The following is a 14,913-nucleotide window of genomic DNA, read 5'->3' on the forward strand; positions in this document are numbered from 1 at the left end:
TCTTAAACTATAAAGGTTTATTAACATAGGACAATATTTGAACTCAGGAGCTCCATTGTTTAAACAAAAACTAAAGTTTTGTCAGTGGCTGACAGTACAAAGTGTATGAGGGATGAAAGAGATAAACAAATTGATTAAGGATGCCACCAGTGGCACAAAAAAAGGTCCATGATGTTTTCTGTTTCTTAAAATATGTGCATTGTTTGGGTCCATAATTATTGATAGAAGTATAAGCAAATAACAGTGATTATGTATTCTTAAAAATCCATAACCCTACAGTATAACTGTAACGCGGCAGACGAGACTAGAGACGTGCGGATCCAAGTGTGAAGCTTTATTCGAAAACATGGTCAAAAACAGGCAGAGTCAAAACAATGGCAAACAGGAAACCAAGAGCAGTCCAAGAAAACAAGCAAGGGTCAGTCCACGGCAAACGTAATCCAAAGGGGCAAGACAATAATCCAAAAGGGGTTTAACACATGACCAAGACGTCAGGCAAAGAGTAAATCCAGGAACCAAGCAGAGATCAGAACACAGGAGAATCTAACAAGAACAAACCATAAACAAACTAGGAAACAGGAAATGGCTTACGCTGAGCAGCTAGCGCTAGGAGAGTGCTAAACACAGGTCAATACTAGGCGTGGAACAGAAGTTGAACCTGTTATTTATGGTGTTTGTGTAACTGAATGCAGGTGAGCGTGTGATGAGTGCAATCAGATGTGTGTGTGTGTGTGTGTGTGTGTTGTCAGTGCAGTGGATCATGAGAATTGAACTCCAGAGTGAAATACAACAGACGTGTGGTGCAAGACTCAATGTGGTGGAGAGTGAACGGAAGAACATGGACTGAGATTGTGACAATAATAAAACACATGCCACGAAAGCAATGTCATTTAAACATTTCTAAATCACCACAAAGATGAAATCTCGCTTCTAGACAGCTGAATGAGTTTACGATCCGATCTGAATGTCCAGAGATGAGTTACACTGCATTACTCATTGTAGTAGTCATAATACTCACTGTAATGACCAGATACAAACATGTATACAAACATACCCTCCAACTCTTGGGAGCTGAAAATCAGTCATTTTTGTGTCGGTCAGTTAACGGTCCATTAGTCATTTGAGTCTCCTGAAGGGTCTGAGTGAAACCTTTTATTTGTTATGTGCTAAAATCTATGGGAGGTAAGTGATGGCAAGGCAGTTAGCTGCTTTGGGAGCGTCAGTCAGCCTGGAACACTCCACCACGTGAATCATAATTTGACAGTAGCTCTGATGCGTCTGGAGATGGGGCCTTACAAATGCAAATCTGAAAATAGCTTCAGACAGCTTCACTGAGGATAAGACAAGCTTCAGCGCTCACAGACCAATCAGCTTTCCATCAAAGTCACAATTGATTCTTACATTTCTGATTATATATTTTCTGGAGCAGGGGAAGACTTCACATCTGCATCCAATCAAAGAGAAAACACCACTGAGGGATGTGCTTTTTTGTAAACAAAAGCTGAATGTATGATTGAACAAGCCTTTCATGTAGCCATTTAAAAGACATTAAAGTACTGCATGTAGTGTTTATATGAGACCGTCAGAAAAACTGTCTAAATGTGTGTAAAAACCACAAACTGCTGATTATTTCTTGTTGTTTTTTTTAAAAAAGAAATGTATTTATTTATTGATTGATTTTATTTGATGTATTATGTAATCATTACTTTGTATATTGCTCATGTAAAGGCCAATGGAAAATCTGTACAAGTCATGCCAAGAAAGCTCATTTGAACCGAAGTGAAAGAGGTTTTACACATTTAAACCTCTTTAACTGAGCTTTATTAAATATACTTCAGGTTTTGTAAATTGGAGCGCAATACATTTGATCACATGATATGCTAAAATAACAACAGTAAAAAATAGAATAATAACAATAACAAATTTAATTAAATACAAAAGAGCATAAATAAAGAGGAGCTTAATTAAAAGTCCATTAAGGCTTGTATCTTTTTTCACATTGTGACATTAAACTTTTTGTGCATTGTAAGTTAGCAAGACATTCTGGGAACAGCCAATAAGCGTCATTGAAATCCACTGTTTCTGCTTTCTTTTAAGAAAATTTTGCAACATAAGGAGAAATATTTCTTGGCATATTAAGTTGCTGAGTTGCTAAGTGTGTGTTCACAGGACAGTAATTAGATCACAGCACAGACACGTGTACACATCTGTTAGCTCTGCAACACATCTCGTGCCAAGACTGCTGCATTTCTAAGATGCCACTTATTTAACGACAATACAGCTCTCTGATTGTTGAAAAGGATCTTGATACTGTAAAAGCTTTCAAAACTGACGCTAATAATATTAAATATTTCACCAATAATGTACAAATTCCTTGTTTAAATTGAGTGACTCTGCACTAGGCATGAGCCTAAACTCAAATAAAACTGCAACAGGAATTTACACTGAATTATATGGAGGAGAAGGACGAGGAAGTGACATGTTTCTTGTAATTTGTGCAGGGTCTCTCCTCAGTCATGATGCTGAAGCAGAGAGAGCATACATTTTATATGCAGTAATTTATAATGCACTTATTAAAACAGCTGCGCTGTACTATACAGACTGTACTTGCATAACGATAATCTGTCTCATGTGTCAGAACAGAAGAGAGACACATGGGCACACATAAACTGGATTGTTGGCACCAGTGTGAATGACTTGAATATTACTTGACATTGAAGAAAGCTAAGTTAGTTAGTTTTAGTTAGTTTGATTCTAGTCATCCCTTAAAGAATGTTTTTACGTTGCTTCCTTCCTCTCGCAGATATTATTTACCTTTATGTAGGACCAATAGATTTCAAAATTATTTTAAATCGGCTGCCTTCATTTTCTTTAATTATACATCATTTTAAGTATCCTAGGTAATGGAATGTTTTGTTTTTGTTGTGGTGCTTGTTTATTGTTTAAATATGGTTTACTGCTGGCTGTGAAACAAATTATCCATGTGAACTTTATCCATTATCCAAATTAAGCTTAAACCTTGAACCTTGAGACTTCACATCCATTCAGTTTTCCTGACGAAAATATCCCAAAAACAGTCCTTCACATAAAATTAGTCTGCACATTTTCGCAGACACCTAGGAAGTCAGGCAAGGTCATGAAAATGCATACATATTAATCCATTAATTAAAAGCTAGAGTAAAAAGAATTTAAGATGACATGTAGTCTCCTCCTGCTTTCAATTCAGTTCTAGTATATATTGATTGGTCGATCTGAGGATTTCTGAGGATTCTGCATGGATAACAATTAGAGGAGAAAAGAGGGATTTTATACTCAATTCTAAAATGAACTGGTAGCCAGTGAAGAGAAGAACAGCAGTAATCTGGTCAAGTTTACAGACGGCTCACATCAGTCTAGCCTGACCATGTGAAGTCCAGTAAGAGGACCGTTATTAATTCCTATTTAAAGGGAATCACAGTCGAGCTAAGATAAAGATAACCTTCTCAAAACCTTAACAGACAGGAAAGGTTTTACCTCAGATAAAAGTCTAAACTGAAAGAAACTTGTTTTAATGACTTCATTAATCTGTTTATCGAACCAATGCCACACAGAAAGCCCAGACATTTACTGGTGATTTAAGAGGGTCAAATACTTCTCTGAAGGCCAAAAAACCTTAAAGACCTCCATGCTTTCACATCATTTAAACAGGCCATCAAGCTAATACAGCTTTTTCTATAATTGTAGAAATAAAATGTAATCTAGATACAGGCCTAGCGTTAGGAGAAAAAAAGAAAAGAGAAAAAAATAAATAAATGAATACATTTTATAAGACTTCTGGAGTTTGTCCTTAAACCATTTACATTGTAATCTGCTGCACAGATATCTTAAAGAGCGTATATGATCATTTATTCCAGGGACTGATTTGGGTTTAGAAGCAAGAGAATATAAGATCTTAGCACAAGAGGAATTAAAAACATTAGCATGTTCCTTAATATTTTGATGAAGTAAGGTCTGAACGGATCTCTTTGTATACAGCTGTCAGGTTCTCTGGACTTTGTTATTGTTTTTGTCGTGTTCCGTGTGTTCTGTGTGTTCTGTGTAACCCACTTTAGTTAATTGTCTTTATTGTCTTCAGCTGTGTGTGATTAGTTTAGTGATTTACCTGCTGTATTTAAGTCCTGTGATCTCAGTTCTGTTTGTCTGATCTCGTCTTTATGTCCTATCTGCCTGTCTGTATTTATATTGTTTATTTTAGTAGATTAAAACGCTTTAGATACCTTTATGTTCGTTGTGTGCTCTCCTGCTAACCACAGGCATGACAACACGCGTATGCAAAACTTCACAGATATTCCTCTCTGCTTTTCTTAACACATGCAAGATGCTAATAAATTTGATACACAAACTTAAAGGTAAAAAGTGAAAGATTTTGTAAGTTACAGTACTTTCCCCAGACCAACAGGTGTTACATAGTATCAGTAAATTCAATATTTGATTTGAGTAACCCTTCCATAACTTAATAAAAATATTAGATGAAGTGTTTTTTTCTAATTGCCACTCAAACATCTGTAACAATTCTTTAAACGATGCTGTTTGCTTGAAAATAGCCATCTGTGAAGTTCTGTAGATGTCCATGGGTAGTTATTACATATGTTTATCCAGGCACGTATCTATCAGCTTTCTTTCATCTAATCTCAGTTTCTAGCATGATGCCATTGCTAACAGGTTAGCCTGAGGGATGTCAGCGGCTAAAAAATAATATAAATGCAAATTACATATTGTGCCGCTATTCTGCCTCTGAAAATATCGGCTCTGCAACTGCACTCGCTCACGTTCCTTCTTTTCATGTACAGTTTTTGTCTGAAGCATTTCAGCTGTCAACTTCAGCTCTATCATCTCACAGGCAAACAGGAAAAAAGGTCACAGATATTGCCTTTGAGACAACCATTACAGGAGAGAGAACAGGAAAAGAGCTTTGGGTTTGTGCTCTATAATTCTTTGAAGAGGAAGTCTATGTTCGTGTTCTCCATTTGTGATTCCACTTGCACAAACAACACACGTCTCTGCATATGATGCAATGATGAATCTTGCCAATGGTAAATCTTGTACCACTGGCAAAGACACATTTCTGTTTCAAGTTAGGTAGTGAAGATGGAGAAGAACAGAACAGGAATGAAGCTAATTAAACATGTGCCATACGAAGTGACTTCAGGAATGATGTGATGAAGAATGATGCTTCATGCACATTCAGTTATCTAGTCCTGTGGCTATTGTTATAAGGCTGCAAGAGAAACATGACATTTTTTAAAGTTACGCTAATAATGTTGATCTGTAGAATCATTGTCCTGTCGTGATACAGGGCTCATAGAGCACCACACAAACCCTAAACACACCGCCTATGAGAGCACCATGAAGGCTCCACAGCAGCCAGTGTTTCCTGCACATATTAAACAATGATTGGGTGAGCTCTGAAATCTGGGAATTTGCAACAAAAATACGATGACATGACGATACATTCCTGCAGAGAGAAGCAGTTCAGTGGTGTCTGTCGTAACTAGTTTAGTGTTCATACTTTTTTTCTCTTGCCTACAGGCATTTGTAAATATTGCAATAGTACAATAATGCAACAAATATTGCAAAAATGAGCCGGTGAAAGTAATTTCACTGTTCAGTCGTAACAGATTTAAGAGTAGCAGCTTGTTCTTAAATGTTGAACATACCAAAGATATCTATCTATCTATCTAAATTCATTCGAAACTGATAACCTTTAGCCCTCTCTAAATCTGACCAGTGCTCAGACTGTTTACCTGTGTCTGCTAGTTGACATTTGTTGAAAGTGGCCTTTAGTAAAATAGATTGCAAAGTCGTGAACAGCCTGACTGATGAGTGCCTGTGTGTGTGTGTGTGTGTGTGTGTGTGTGTTCACACCAAGCATAATATCTATAAAGATTAGGATACATATATAGTTCTAAAAATCATTTGTAATATTAATGAATATAGTTTATAGTTATGTTTATAGTCATCATGCTTGGTGTGAACAGACCTTAAAACCTCTGATCTTGAAATGACTTCATGTCAATCTTTTTTCATGTCTACTGGAATTCTATTAGATTTGCGTATGAAAACACTGTTTGTGGACATGGAACTGCTCCTTTCATGGATGGTAATGTTTGCTCTGCTCATTTCTTACTCAATCTGACAAAATGACATCATCACATTTCACAACTGATTGGTTCGTTCCTATATTGGTAGCCAATGAGCTCACCGCTCAAATACATGGAGAGTGATTAATTAAACATCTGAAATTAACATCTAACATTACTGTGCATACTGCATGCTATGCTAATTGATTTTAAAAAATGTCATGTTAGTAGTTTGTATCATACGCAGGAGAGAAAATGAAGCATATTAGCATCAACACTCATGCATCAGTGTTTATAGAGCTGGAGCAAACACAGCACGAATTGCTCCAAGGACACAAAGACAATAATGGACATGAGTACAGATGAAATTAAATAAGCATTCTCCTGTATGCATTTCAACTGGGGTTTGCTATTCAGCAGCGTAATCTGAGTGTCACGTTTGTTTAAATCTAAGATTGATGCTTCATTAGCTGTGCTGAGTGTGCCGTCGATTCCAGAGGAATACAGCATTAAGAGAAGATTATTATATCAATAACAGTTATCAAATAACTAAATTATGATATTTCTGTGCAGGGGTCTTATCTATCAGATTGCTACACATATTCTTCTTAACACATTACACACACAGTGCATGATTAGAGTCAAGTCGGTCAGCGTGGATTAACATGATTATAATAATATATTTACAATGACAGAGTAAATCTGGATCACTCACCTAATGAGAGTCTCAAGATTCCAGTCAGACCAAATGAAATTAAACACAAACAGAAAGAGCAAACTTTGCCTCTCACTTCAGAAGTCCAGTCTTGTATGAGTGTACAGTCAACACACAGGTGAGGAGCGATGGGAAAAACATTATTCTCTATACTGTACTCTCTCTCTCTCTCTCTCACACACACATACAGTTAGTAGTTACTACAATGTTAATAGTGCATTAGTCATTTGTTCCTGTGTAGTTATTCGTTAATGACGGATCAGTATTCTAAAGTCTTACCTGATTTGCTACGGGCTAAAAAAAAAAGCCAGATTCCCACTGAAATACTTTCTGGCAGCAAATGCAATGAGTGCTTTTTTTGAGCAGATCAGTAATATCAGAAAGGTAACTGTGATCATCTACTGCAGAGGTTACACAGAATCGACTGAAATCTAGTTCTATCTAGTTCAATCTAGTTACTATGTCTGTTTTTGAAGCAATTGATAGCAAGATTTTTGGAAGAAAGAGTACTGCACCTAAAATTGTCAACCTGTTATCTTTACACACGTCACACTTTTTTGCTAAACAGTTTAGGAGCAGATCTCTTAGAAGTGAACACCTCACTTTTTTCTGGGACTTTTCCACACTGCAGTTGTTAAGTTGTCACAGCTATGTTTAAGGTGCCCAGGTTTAATTAGCCTTATCTCCAAATAAGTATAGCCCCATTCACTCCCTTTGCCAATGCATTGATGAAATTCACAGCTGGATGTGTCAGAATGTTCTCCAGTTAAACAAGGAGAAAACTGAATTCATTGCATTTGGAAACAAACATGAAGACAAAGTCAAGAATCTCATTGTGATTCTGGAGACAGACCTTAGTTTCAGTAGTCATGTCAAAGCAGTAACTAAACCAGTATACTATCATCTCAAAAACAAGCAAGAATTAGATGTTTTGTCTTGTCTTTATCATCAGCAGGGTGGTTTACTGTAATGGTCTCCTCACTCCTTCCTAAGAAGACCTTTAGAGAGCTGCAGCTCATCCAGAACACCGCTGCCAGGATTCTGACGAGAACCAGGTCATCGTTTCACACAAGTCCTCAGGTCTTTACACTGGCTTTCAGGTGAATTTAGGATTGGTTTTAAAGTACTTCTACTCGTTTATAAATCATTCAATGCCATAGGGGTTAAATACATCTAATAAATAAATCTAAATAAACCTTACAGACCACTCAGATCATTATCAGTTAGGATCAAGTTAGAAATACCAAGGGTTCACATAAAACAAGGGGAGTCTACTTTTAGCTATTATAGTTGGAACCAGCTTCCAGAAGAGATCAGACTAAAACATTAGTCACAATTTAATACAGGCTTTATCTGTTTGGCTGTGAATTTTTGAATGATCTCTGTCCTACATTCAAACTGATTGCACTGTATGTAATCATTTTTTATTCTATTAATTGTTTTTTTAATTCATTTTAAATCATTTTATATATAACTGTATTAGTATTTTTTTTTATATTTTTGTATTACCACTGTGTATGAAATGTGCTATATAATTAAACTTGCCTTGCCTTGCCTTGCCTAGAAGAGGCAGACAGCGGTGGATGGATTCTGTGGAACAAGAAGCAGCTCCTAAATCATCTCCCAGAGGAGCAATTACTCACCACCTCTGCAGTAGATCAGGGTTCCCAACCAGCCCCAGCTCTGCACATTACACCTGTCTCCATAATCAAACACATCTAATTCAGATCATCGGCTCATTAGGAGAGAGCTCCATGAATTGAACAGAGTGTGTCAGATAACAGAACTGGGGAACCTCTGTCATAAAGAACCTTGGAGAACCCCCTCATAACTGGGATAACAGGTTGTTCAACGCAAAATAGGCTGACGATGATCCAGCATATAAAATACACAAAAATGAAGTGTTTTCTGAGCTTGTGGTTGACGTCATGATCACGGCTGCTTCTGACTGAAGCTCAATGAACACTGATGCTCAGTATTAGTGAAGAGCAAAAGGGCAGAATTAATAGACGTTTCTCAAGAGCTGCTGTTTTTGCAATATATTTTGAAATATATTCCTGCAGAAGAAATAAAAGGGCAACCATTATGTAATATTTTAAGATTTATTTCAGTTTTCTGTGAAGACTACTGTTTGCTACCAATGCATTATTCTGACACTCCAAAAGCATTACATTTTAAGTTGATTTTCTCATAACCGCAGTTTTCTGTGTGAACAAAAAATGAGTAAATAAAAATCCAACAAAAGGCACTCATTTTCACGTGTATTTCAGTACAGCACACTACACAGTAAATGCTCAATTAGTTAATCATCCAAACATGGAAAGATCCAAACATGTGCCTTTTAAACACTAAACATTTGGGATGATCATTAAAAATCACACAAAGCAATACTTTCATATGAGAAATGTAAAAAATCTTACCTTGCCAACATACAGAGGATCAGCCCCTGTGTATTCTTCAAGCACAAAGAACTGATTCCAAACCCAGTTTCGTTTCTGTCTTTGCAGGGCATCCCATGAATGTTTGGGGTCCTGGCGGGGTCTGTCAGGGGCCCCGTCAGCAGCTCTCGGTCCCCACAGATGAACAGTGAGTAGCCAGACAGCGATGCATACGAGAAAACTCATCTGGGCCACGTAACCAATCACCACGCTATATTTGAGAAATAAAACTAAAACTCAAAAGTTCTGAAATATCACTAAAAACGCAGGGAATGGAACGTCAGTCTCTTGTAGTTTGTGTTTTTTGAAATCCTTGAACTGTGATTATAATGAGGTCTTTCTGAAGGATGGCTTGCTCACTGTTCTTCTTCATGAGGAGTTACTGATACCTGTCAAAAAAAAAAACAGAGATTAAACAGAAGTGAGAGGATCTGCCTGCAACTGCTATGGACTTTCTGGGGATAAAATGCACTGCTGTGAAGATATGCTGTTAGGAGTGGATAGTGCTGCTAAAGTTCATTTTTATGTTGTTATATGATTACCAGGGTTAAACAGTAGTAATACATCACCTTTCAGATACCAAGTGTAAAGCACAGGTCAAGTGCTGGAGTTTCAGACACACAAAAATCAAGAAGGATTTTCTTGACAAATAAAAATCATTGTGAAAATACACAAGAGAAATAATCTGCCAATGGGCTAAGCAAACAGAAAACAAGATTATTTTACTTAAGCCATTGGCAGATTATTTAGTTTATTAGATTATTTAAAGCAAAAAAATATTTTGACTTTACTTTTCTGAAAACAAGGCAATAGTTTTACTATAAAATCCTTCTTGATTTAAAGAAGGAAACATTTTAACTGTATAATATATTTAAAAAGAGCTTAATTAATTTGTAGAAATACAGTATGTGTGGACTCAGAATAAGTTTACAATGTATTTGGAGCTGAATACAGGTATAAGACCGCAACTAACAACAGTACAGAAGGTCAGAGCATCCTAGCTGTCCTTTAGCTCAATATACCTAACATTCACAATCAACACACATCATACAGGCTGCTGTTAGATTTGAGAGGAACATGATGAGACAAACACACACACACACACACACACACACACACACACACACACACACACAGGGTGTGAGTGTAAAGGCCAGAGGATCTGCTGTTAGGAATATCAATCAGGAGCAACTCAGCATCTTTCTTTTCTGATTCTCAAGGAGTCTCATGTGAAAGATCTGCGGGAAATTCAATGAACCAGCATGAAGTCTCACACTGGAGGAGCTGGTGAAGCCACACACAAGTGTGGTGAAGCTGGATCATCCGGATGGACTTCTGGTCAAATTATTTATAGACCAGCTTTACCAGGTTTAGTTTAGTAGACCAGCTGTCTGTAGGCATGTGTATTTCTACATTCACAACTTTATTGATTAAAGAAAAGACCTATGAGATTTAAATAAAATATATGTGTAAGTACAATTCTATGCAAGTATAATTCTATTATTAATCCATGTCATCTAGAGATTTAGAGTTAGAGTTAGAACTGGTAGTACACAAATCTTAGTTTATCATGAGATAATATAATAAACAGTAATGCTACTACATTTTTGTCCTGCACTGTTACATGCAGTATATAATGCAGTATAAGTATGCACACCGTTTACAAAGAAATATGTCATAATGTTTCCAAATGTTTCTAAGTAAAGAAGATTTTGTGAAGAACATTTTTTGCTAATTATGTCAAAGGTAAACCATCTAGCAGATAGCGGTCTTGTGGAAAAACATTGTTTTGGTTGTGTTTTACATGCATATAAATAAGCTTTAGAATTGATACATTAAGCTTTTCAAATGCTTAAGCTTTTATATTTTCCTTTAAGTTGGATATGAACCTAAAGATGTTATATGTGAAATGAATTTGAATCATCCTTTGACTCAGGTTTAAGCAATGTCAACAGCTTTTTTGATATTCCCATCAAACGCTTTAGCAAACAGGGTCTGAGTCACCAGTTGATCAAAGTAATATGCAATTTGAATACATCTGCAGGTAATTCAGAAAGGAAATCTGGTCCCACTTCATATTAGGTGGCTTTAACAACTATGTACTTACATCAAAAAATAAATACAATGTACTTACTGTGTTCAAATTGCATATCATAACACATTTGCTGCCACTGAGGTGGGATATAGGTAGGTTAGGGACAGGTTTGGTGGTATTAGTGAGTTTAAAGGTGGGTTAAAAGTGTAAGGGATTGGTCCAACAGTGTAATTCTAAATGTAATTGCTGAACTTATTTACAGATATAATTACAGATATTTTTCAAAAATAAGCACAATGTAAAGAACGTATGTACACAATAAGTGCATTGTATCAAATTATTCATTTAAATGTAGGTACATTAGGTAAAGCCACCAAATATGAAGTGGGATTGATAACCCAATGAAATCATGTCTAGAATGCTATATTCAAACAAACGTTCCAAGGTCGGTGTTTTTGGGCCTCTGATTGTGGCTTGCAGCTATATATAAAAAAGCCTTAAAATACAAGCATTCAGAGTATTGCTAAAGCTCTGACTGTGGGGCTTACAAGCACCGCTTTGTCGGTTTACTCAGTAAAGCACACAGGCTCTGCTGTCTATCACCTGTAGCTGGATCTCATCATCCCATCACACACACACACACATGCTGCTATCTGAAGTGTGTGTCGCTCCTCTGACAGCTCCACGAACACAATAAAGTCTCGTTCAGTCCATATCTCAGTAAGCCAAGGATTCTGCCAAAACAAGCAGAAGATCAGACTGCAGGTCAGCTTCAGTTTCCACATCAAAGTCAGCCTCAAAAATGCCTGCATGGAGAGGCTGGAAGGCGTTTGGTCTGTTTGTGGCGTGTCTCAGCTCTTCTCTGTGGGCAGGTGCCGGTGATAGAGATAATTGCTCCAGCATGCTGAGCGTCTGCTCTTCCACTCGCTGCGTCTCTCGCTCTCTCGCTCTCTCGCCTCAGGCTAAATGAACAGCGCTTCCCCGGAGCTTGCTGTGAAACACTGCTGTCTCTTCCAGTCTTCTGCTTAACACTGTGATTATTGCAGGGTGATAATTAGCACATATTTTCAAACTGTGCTAAACACACAGTCATTATTGGGACTTTCCAGTCACCTTTATGTCTAGTACACAGTAATAACAAATCTTAACACAGCTTTAAAGCCAGTTCAGAGCTGATTCAGTTCAATAACTGTAAAGTTAGGCAATTATTAAACAAAATTCAATTCATCTATAAAGCAGCTCTACAGAAGATACCAGGAAATGCTCAGTTCAATGCTCACTACTAGTGTCACTCCATTTGATGATCGATAATCAATGAATATTGTGCCTTTTAGACCAAGTTAAACAAGCCAAAGGCGGCAGATTGTGATTTCTTTGGTTCGGAGTATTGAGATGAGACAACCATGATAGATTATGATTGATCAAGTGATCCAACAATCAGACAGAATCAAGGATCCTTACTATACCTATTTACAAACTTGACAACTTAGTAAAACATAATGAGTGCTGATAGTCGAGCAGTCTGTGATGGAAATAATGCTGCACACTTATTAAGACAATTATGGAAATCTGCAAGAAGAGCAGAGAGGTGCTGCAGGTGCTTTCAATGAGCTCAAAACCTTCACTTAACGACAAAATATGATGACCTAAAGTTTGACTTTACCCTCTTCTTATAAACAAAGAAAGAAACTTCTGATTTGTACTCATGTACCCCTGTAGTTATTCTTTTAATTTTGCAACAATATACTGAGAATATTGTTGATGCCAGTATGCTTGTGATGGTCTATTTGTAATTCTCTTTGACTCACAGCATCTGCTAAATGACTAAATGACAACTGAATTTAACTGGGCTTTTGAGATGTTTTAAAAGTAAAAACTATTTTTAACCTGACACATCATCTTAAGTTAGTGTCTCTAATAACACAAAATGTTCAAAAATACTGTGAGGTGATGCTGAATGCACAGCATTGACTGGGCACTGATCAACAGCTAAATATAGTTCAGTCTGAATTCACTTCTAACCCTGTCTCTTTCTGTCTGGACACATTCAGGGTTAAAGTCCTTGTTTCAGTGTCACTGATTTGACGAACGCAGCACGTGTCATACAATCAGGTTCTCCAGAATAGATGTTTTAGACTATAGATGTAAGAATGAATGGGTCTCTTCTTCACTTCAAGTCACGTGTTTTCCATCCCCATTTGACATTTTCTGCTCAAACACAGAAAAGACTGTGCTGTGTTTCTATAACTGTCCAAAGCATGTGGATTTGAGGCAGATGATTGGATGTCTGTTGTCACGCATCTATCTGTAACATTCTAACAGCACTCTTTGTACACGTTTCACATTGTACACAGTTAGTGACAGTGTGATGGACAGCCTGATGGACAGTGTGATGGTTACAGTGATGGTCAGTGTTAAGGACAATGATATGGTGATAGTGTGATGGTGGACAATGTAATGCACAGTGAGATGGAAAGTGTGATAAGTGTGGAAAGATGTGATAATGTGATGGACAGCATGGTGGTTAGTGTGACGGACGGTGTGATAGTGAGTGTGATAAACAGTGTGATGTTCAGTGAGACGGTTTGTGTGATTGTCAGTGGGATGTTAAAGTGAGGGGCAGTGAATGCTCGGACTCAGCAGCAAGTACTGTGCAGCAAGCATATCCTCCGATTTAATTTTTCAATACAGTATTTGTCATTTTTTTTGTGTTTCAGCTCAGTCTTTGGCTTCTGTTCCATTAATAGGATCACAGCTCAAGTATTACATGTATAACAAGAGAAAAGGCAGAATCAGTAGCAGTACCTATCTCAGAAACTCTGACTGAGAAATGACAAATGCATCTGAAATGACCACAAAGAACAGATAAACATAATGAAAAATGTATCTTTCTTTAGCATGACATTAAGACCATTCATCATTCTTAGAATAAATTTGTTTGTTGCATCTTTTAGAACTTTCTTTTCCTTTATGCTGTTAGTGAAGGATAAGGGATCTTGGAAAACAAAAATGCATAAGAAACCCTATTGACAATTATTATTATTTAATTTATGGTTTAAAAGTGACATTAAAGACATTTATTAGGATACAAACCCTTTATATTTCAAACAAGCCCTGTTATTTTGAGAATTTTATTCATAAAAGTATCCTGAAATTATTTTTATCACAAATGTATCAAAACTAAGCTAACTACATTCTTCTATTTGGTGAATCCCTGTTTTGTTTCACTAAAGATAAAGAGAAAAGGACAAAGACTATCCTTTGATGTAATGGTGCTGCATATAACATTATACAGAGAAAAATGTATTAGTGATAAATCCACTGTACACAGACTTTATTAAAGAATTTGCTGATTTTCTAACTGAGTACTGACTGCAGACAAAGTCTTAATTGTTGGAGATTTTAATATCCATGTTGATAATGAAGAAGAAGCATTAGGATCAGCATTCATAGACATTCTGAACTCTATTGGTGTTAGACAACACGTGTCAGCACCCACTCATTGCCGAAATCATCTTTCACATGGAATTGATGTTAATGGTGTTGAAATTCTGCAGCGAAGTGATGATATCTCAGATCATTACCTAGTCTTCTGTAAACTCCATA

At 36.8% G+C, this 14,913-nt stretch overlaps 1 protein-coding gene across 1 annotated transcript in view; it reads right to left on the bottom strand.

The window, feature by feature from the left end:
• Positions 1 to 14,913, bottom strand: part of LOC122329460 (cadherin-7-like) — a 60,201-nt gene that overhangs the window by 43,433 nt on the left and 1,855 nt on the right. The window contains exon 2 of the mRNA XM_043225683.1: positions 9,255 to 9,661. Coding sequence (XP_043081618.1) covers positions 9,255 to 9,458 — 204 coding nt within the window. The 5' untranslated portion in view covers positions 9,459 to 9,661. The remainder of the gene's footprint in view (positions 1 to 9,254; positions 9,662 to 14,913) is intronic.

Source organism: Puntigrus tetrazona, chromosome 24 (genome assembly GCF_018831695.1).
Source record: "Puntigrus tetrazona isolate hp1 chromosome 24, ASM1883169v1, whole genome shotgun sequence".
Lineage (NCBI taxonomy): Eukaryota > Metazoa > Chordata > Actinopteri > Cypriniformes > Cyprinidae > Puntigrus > Puntigrus tetrazona.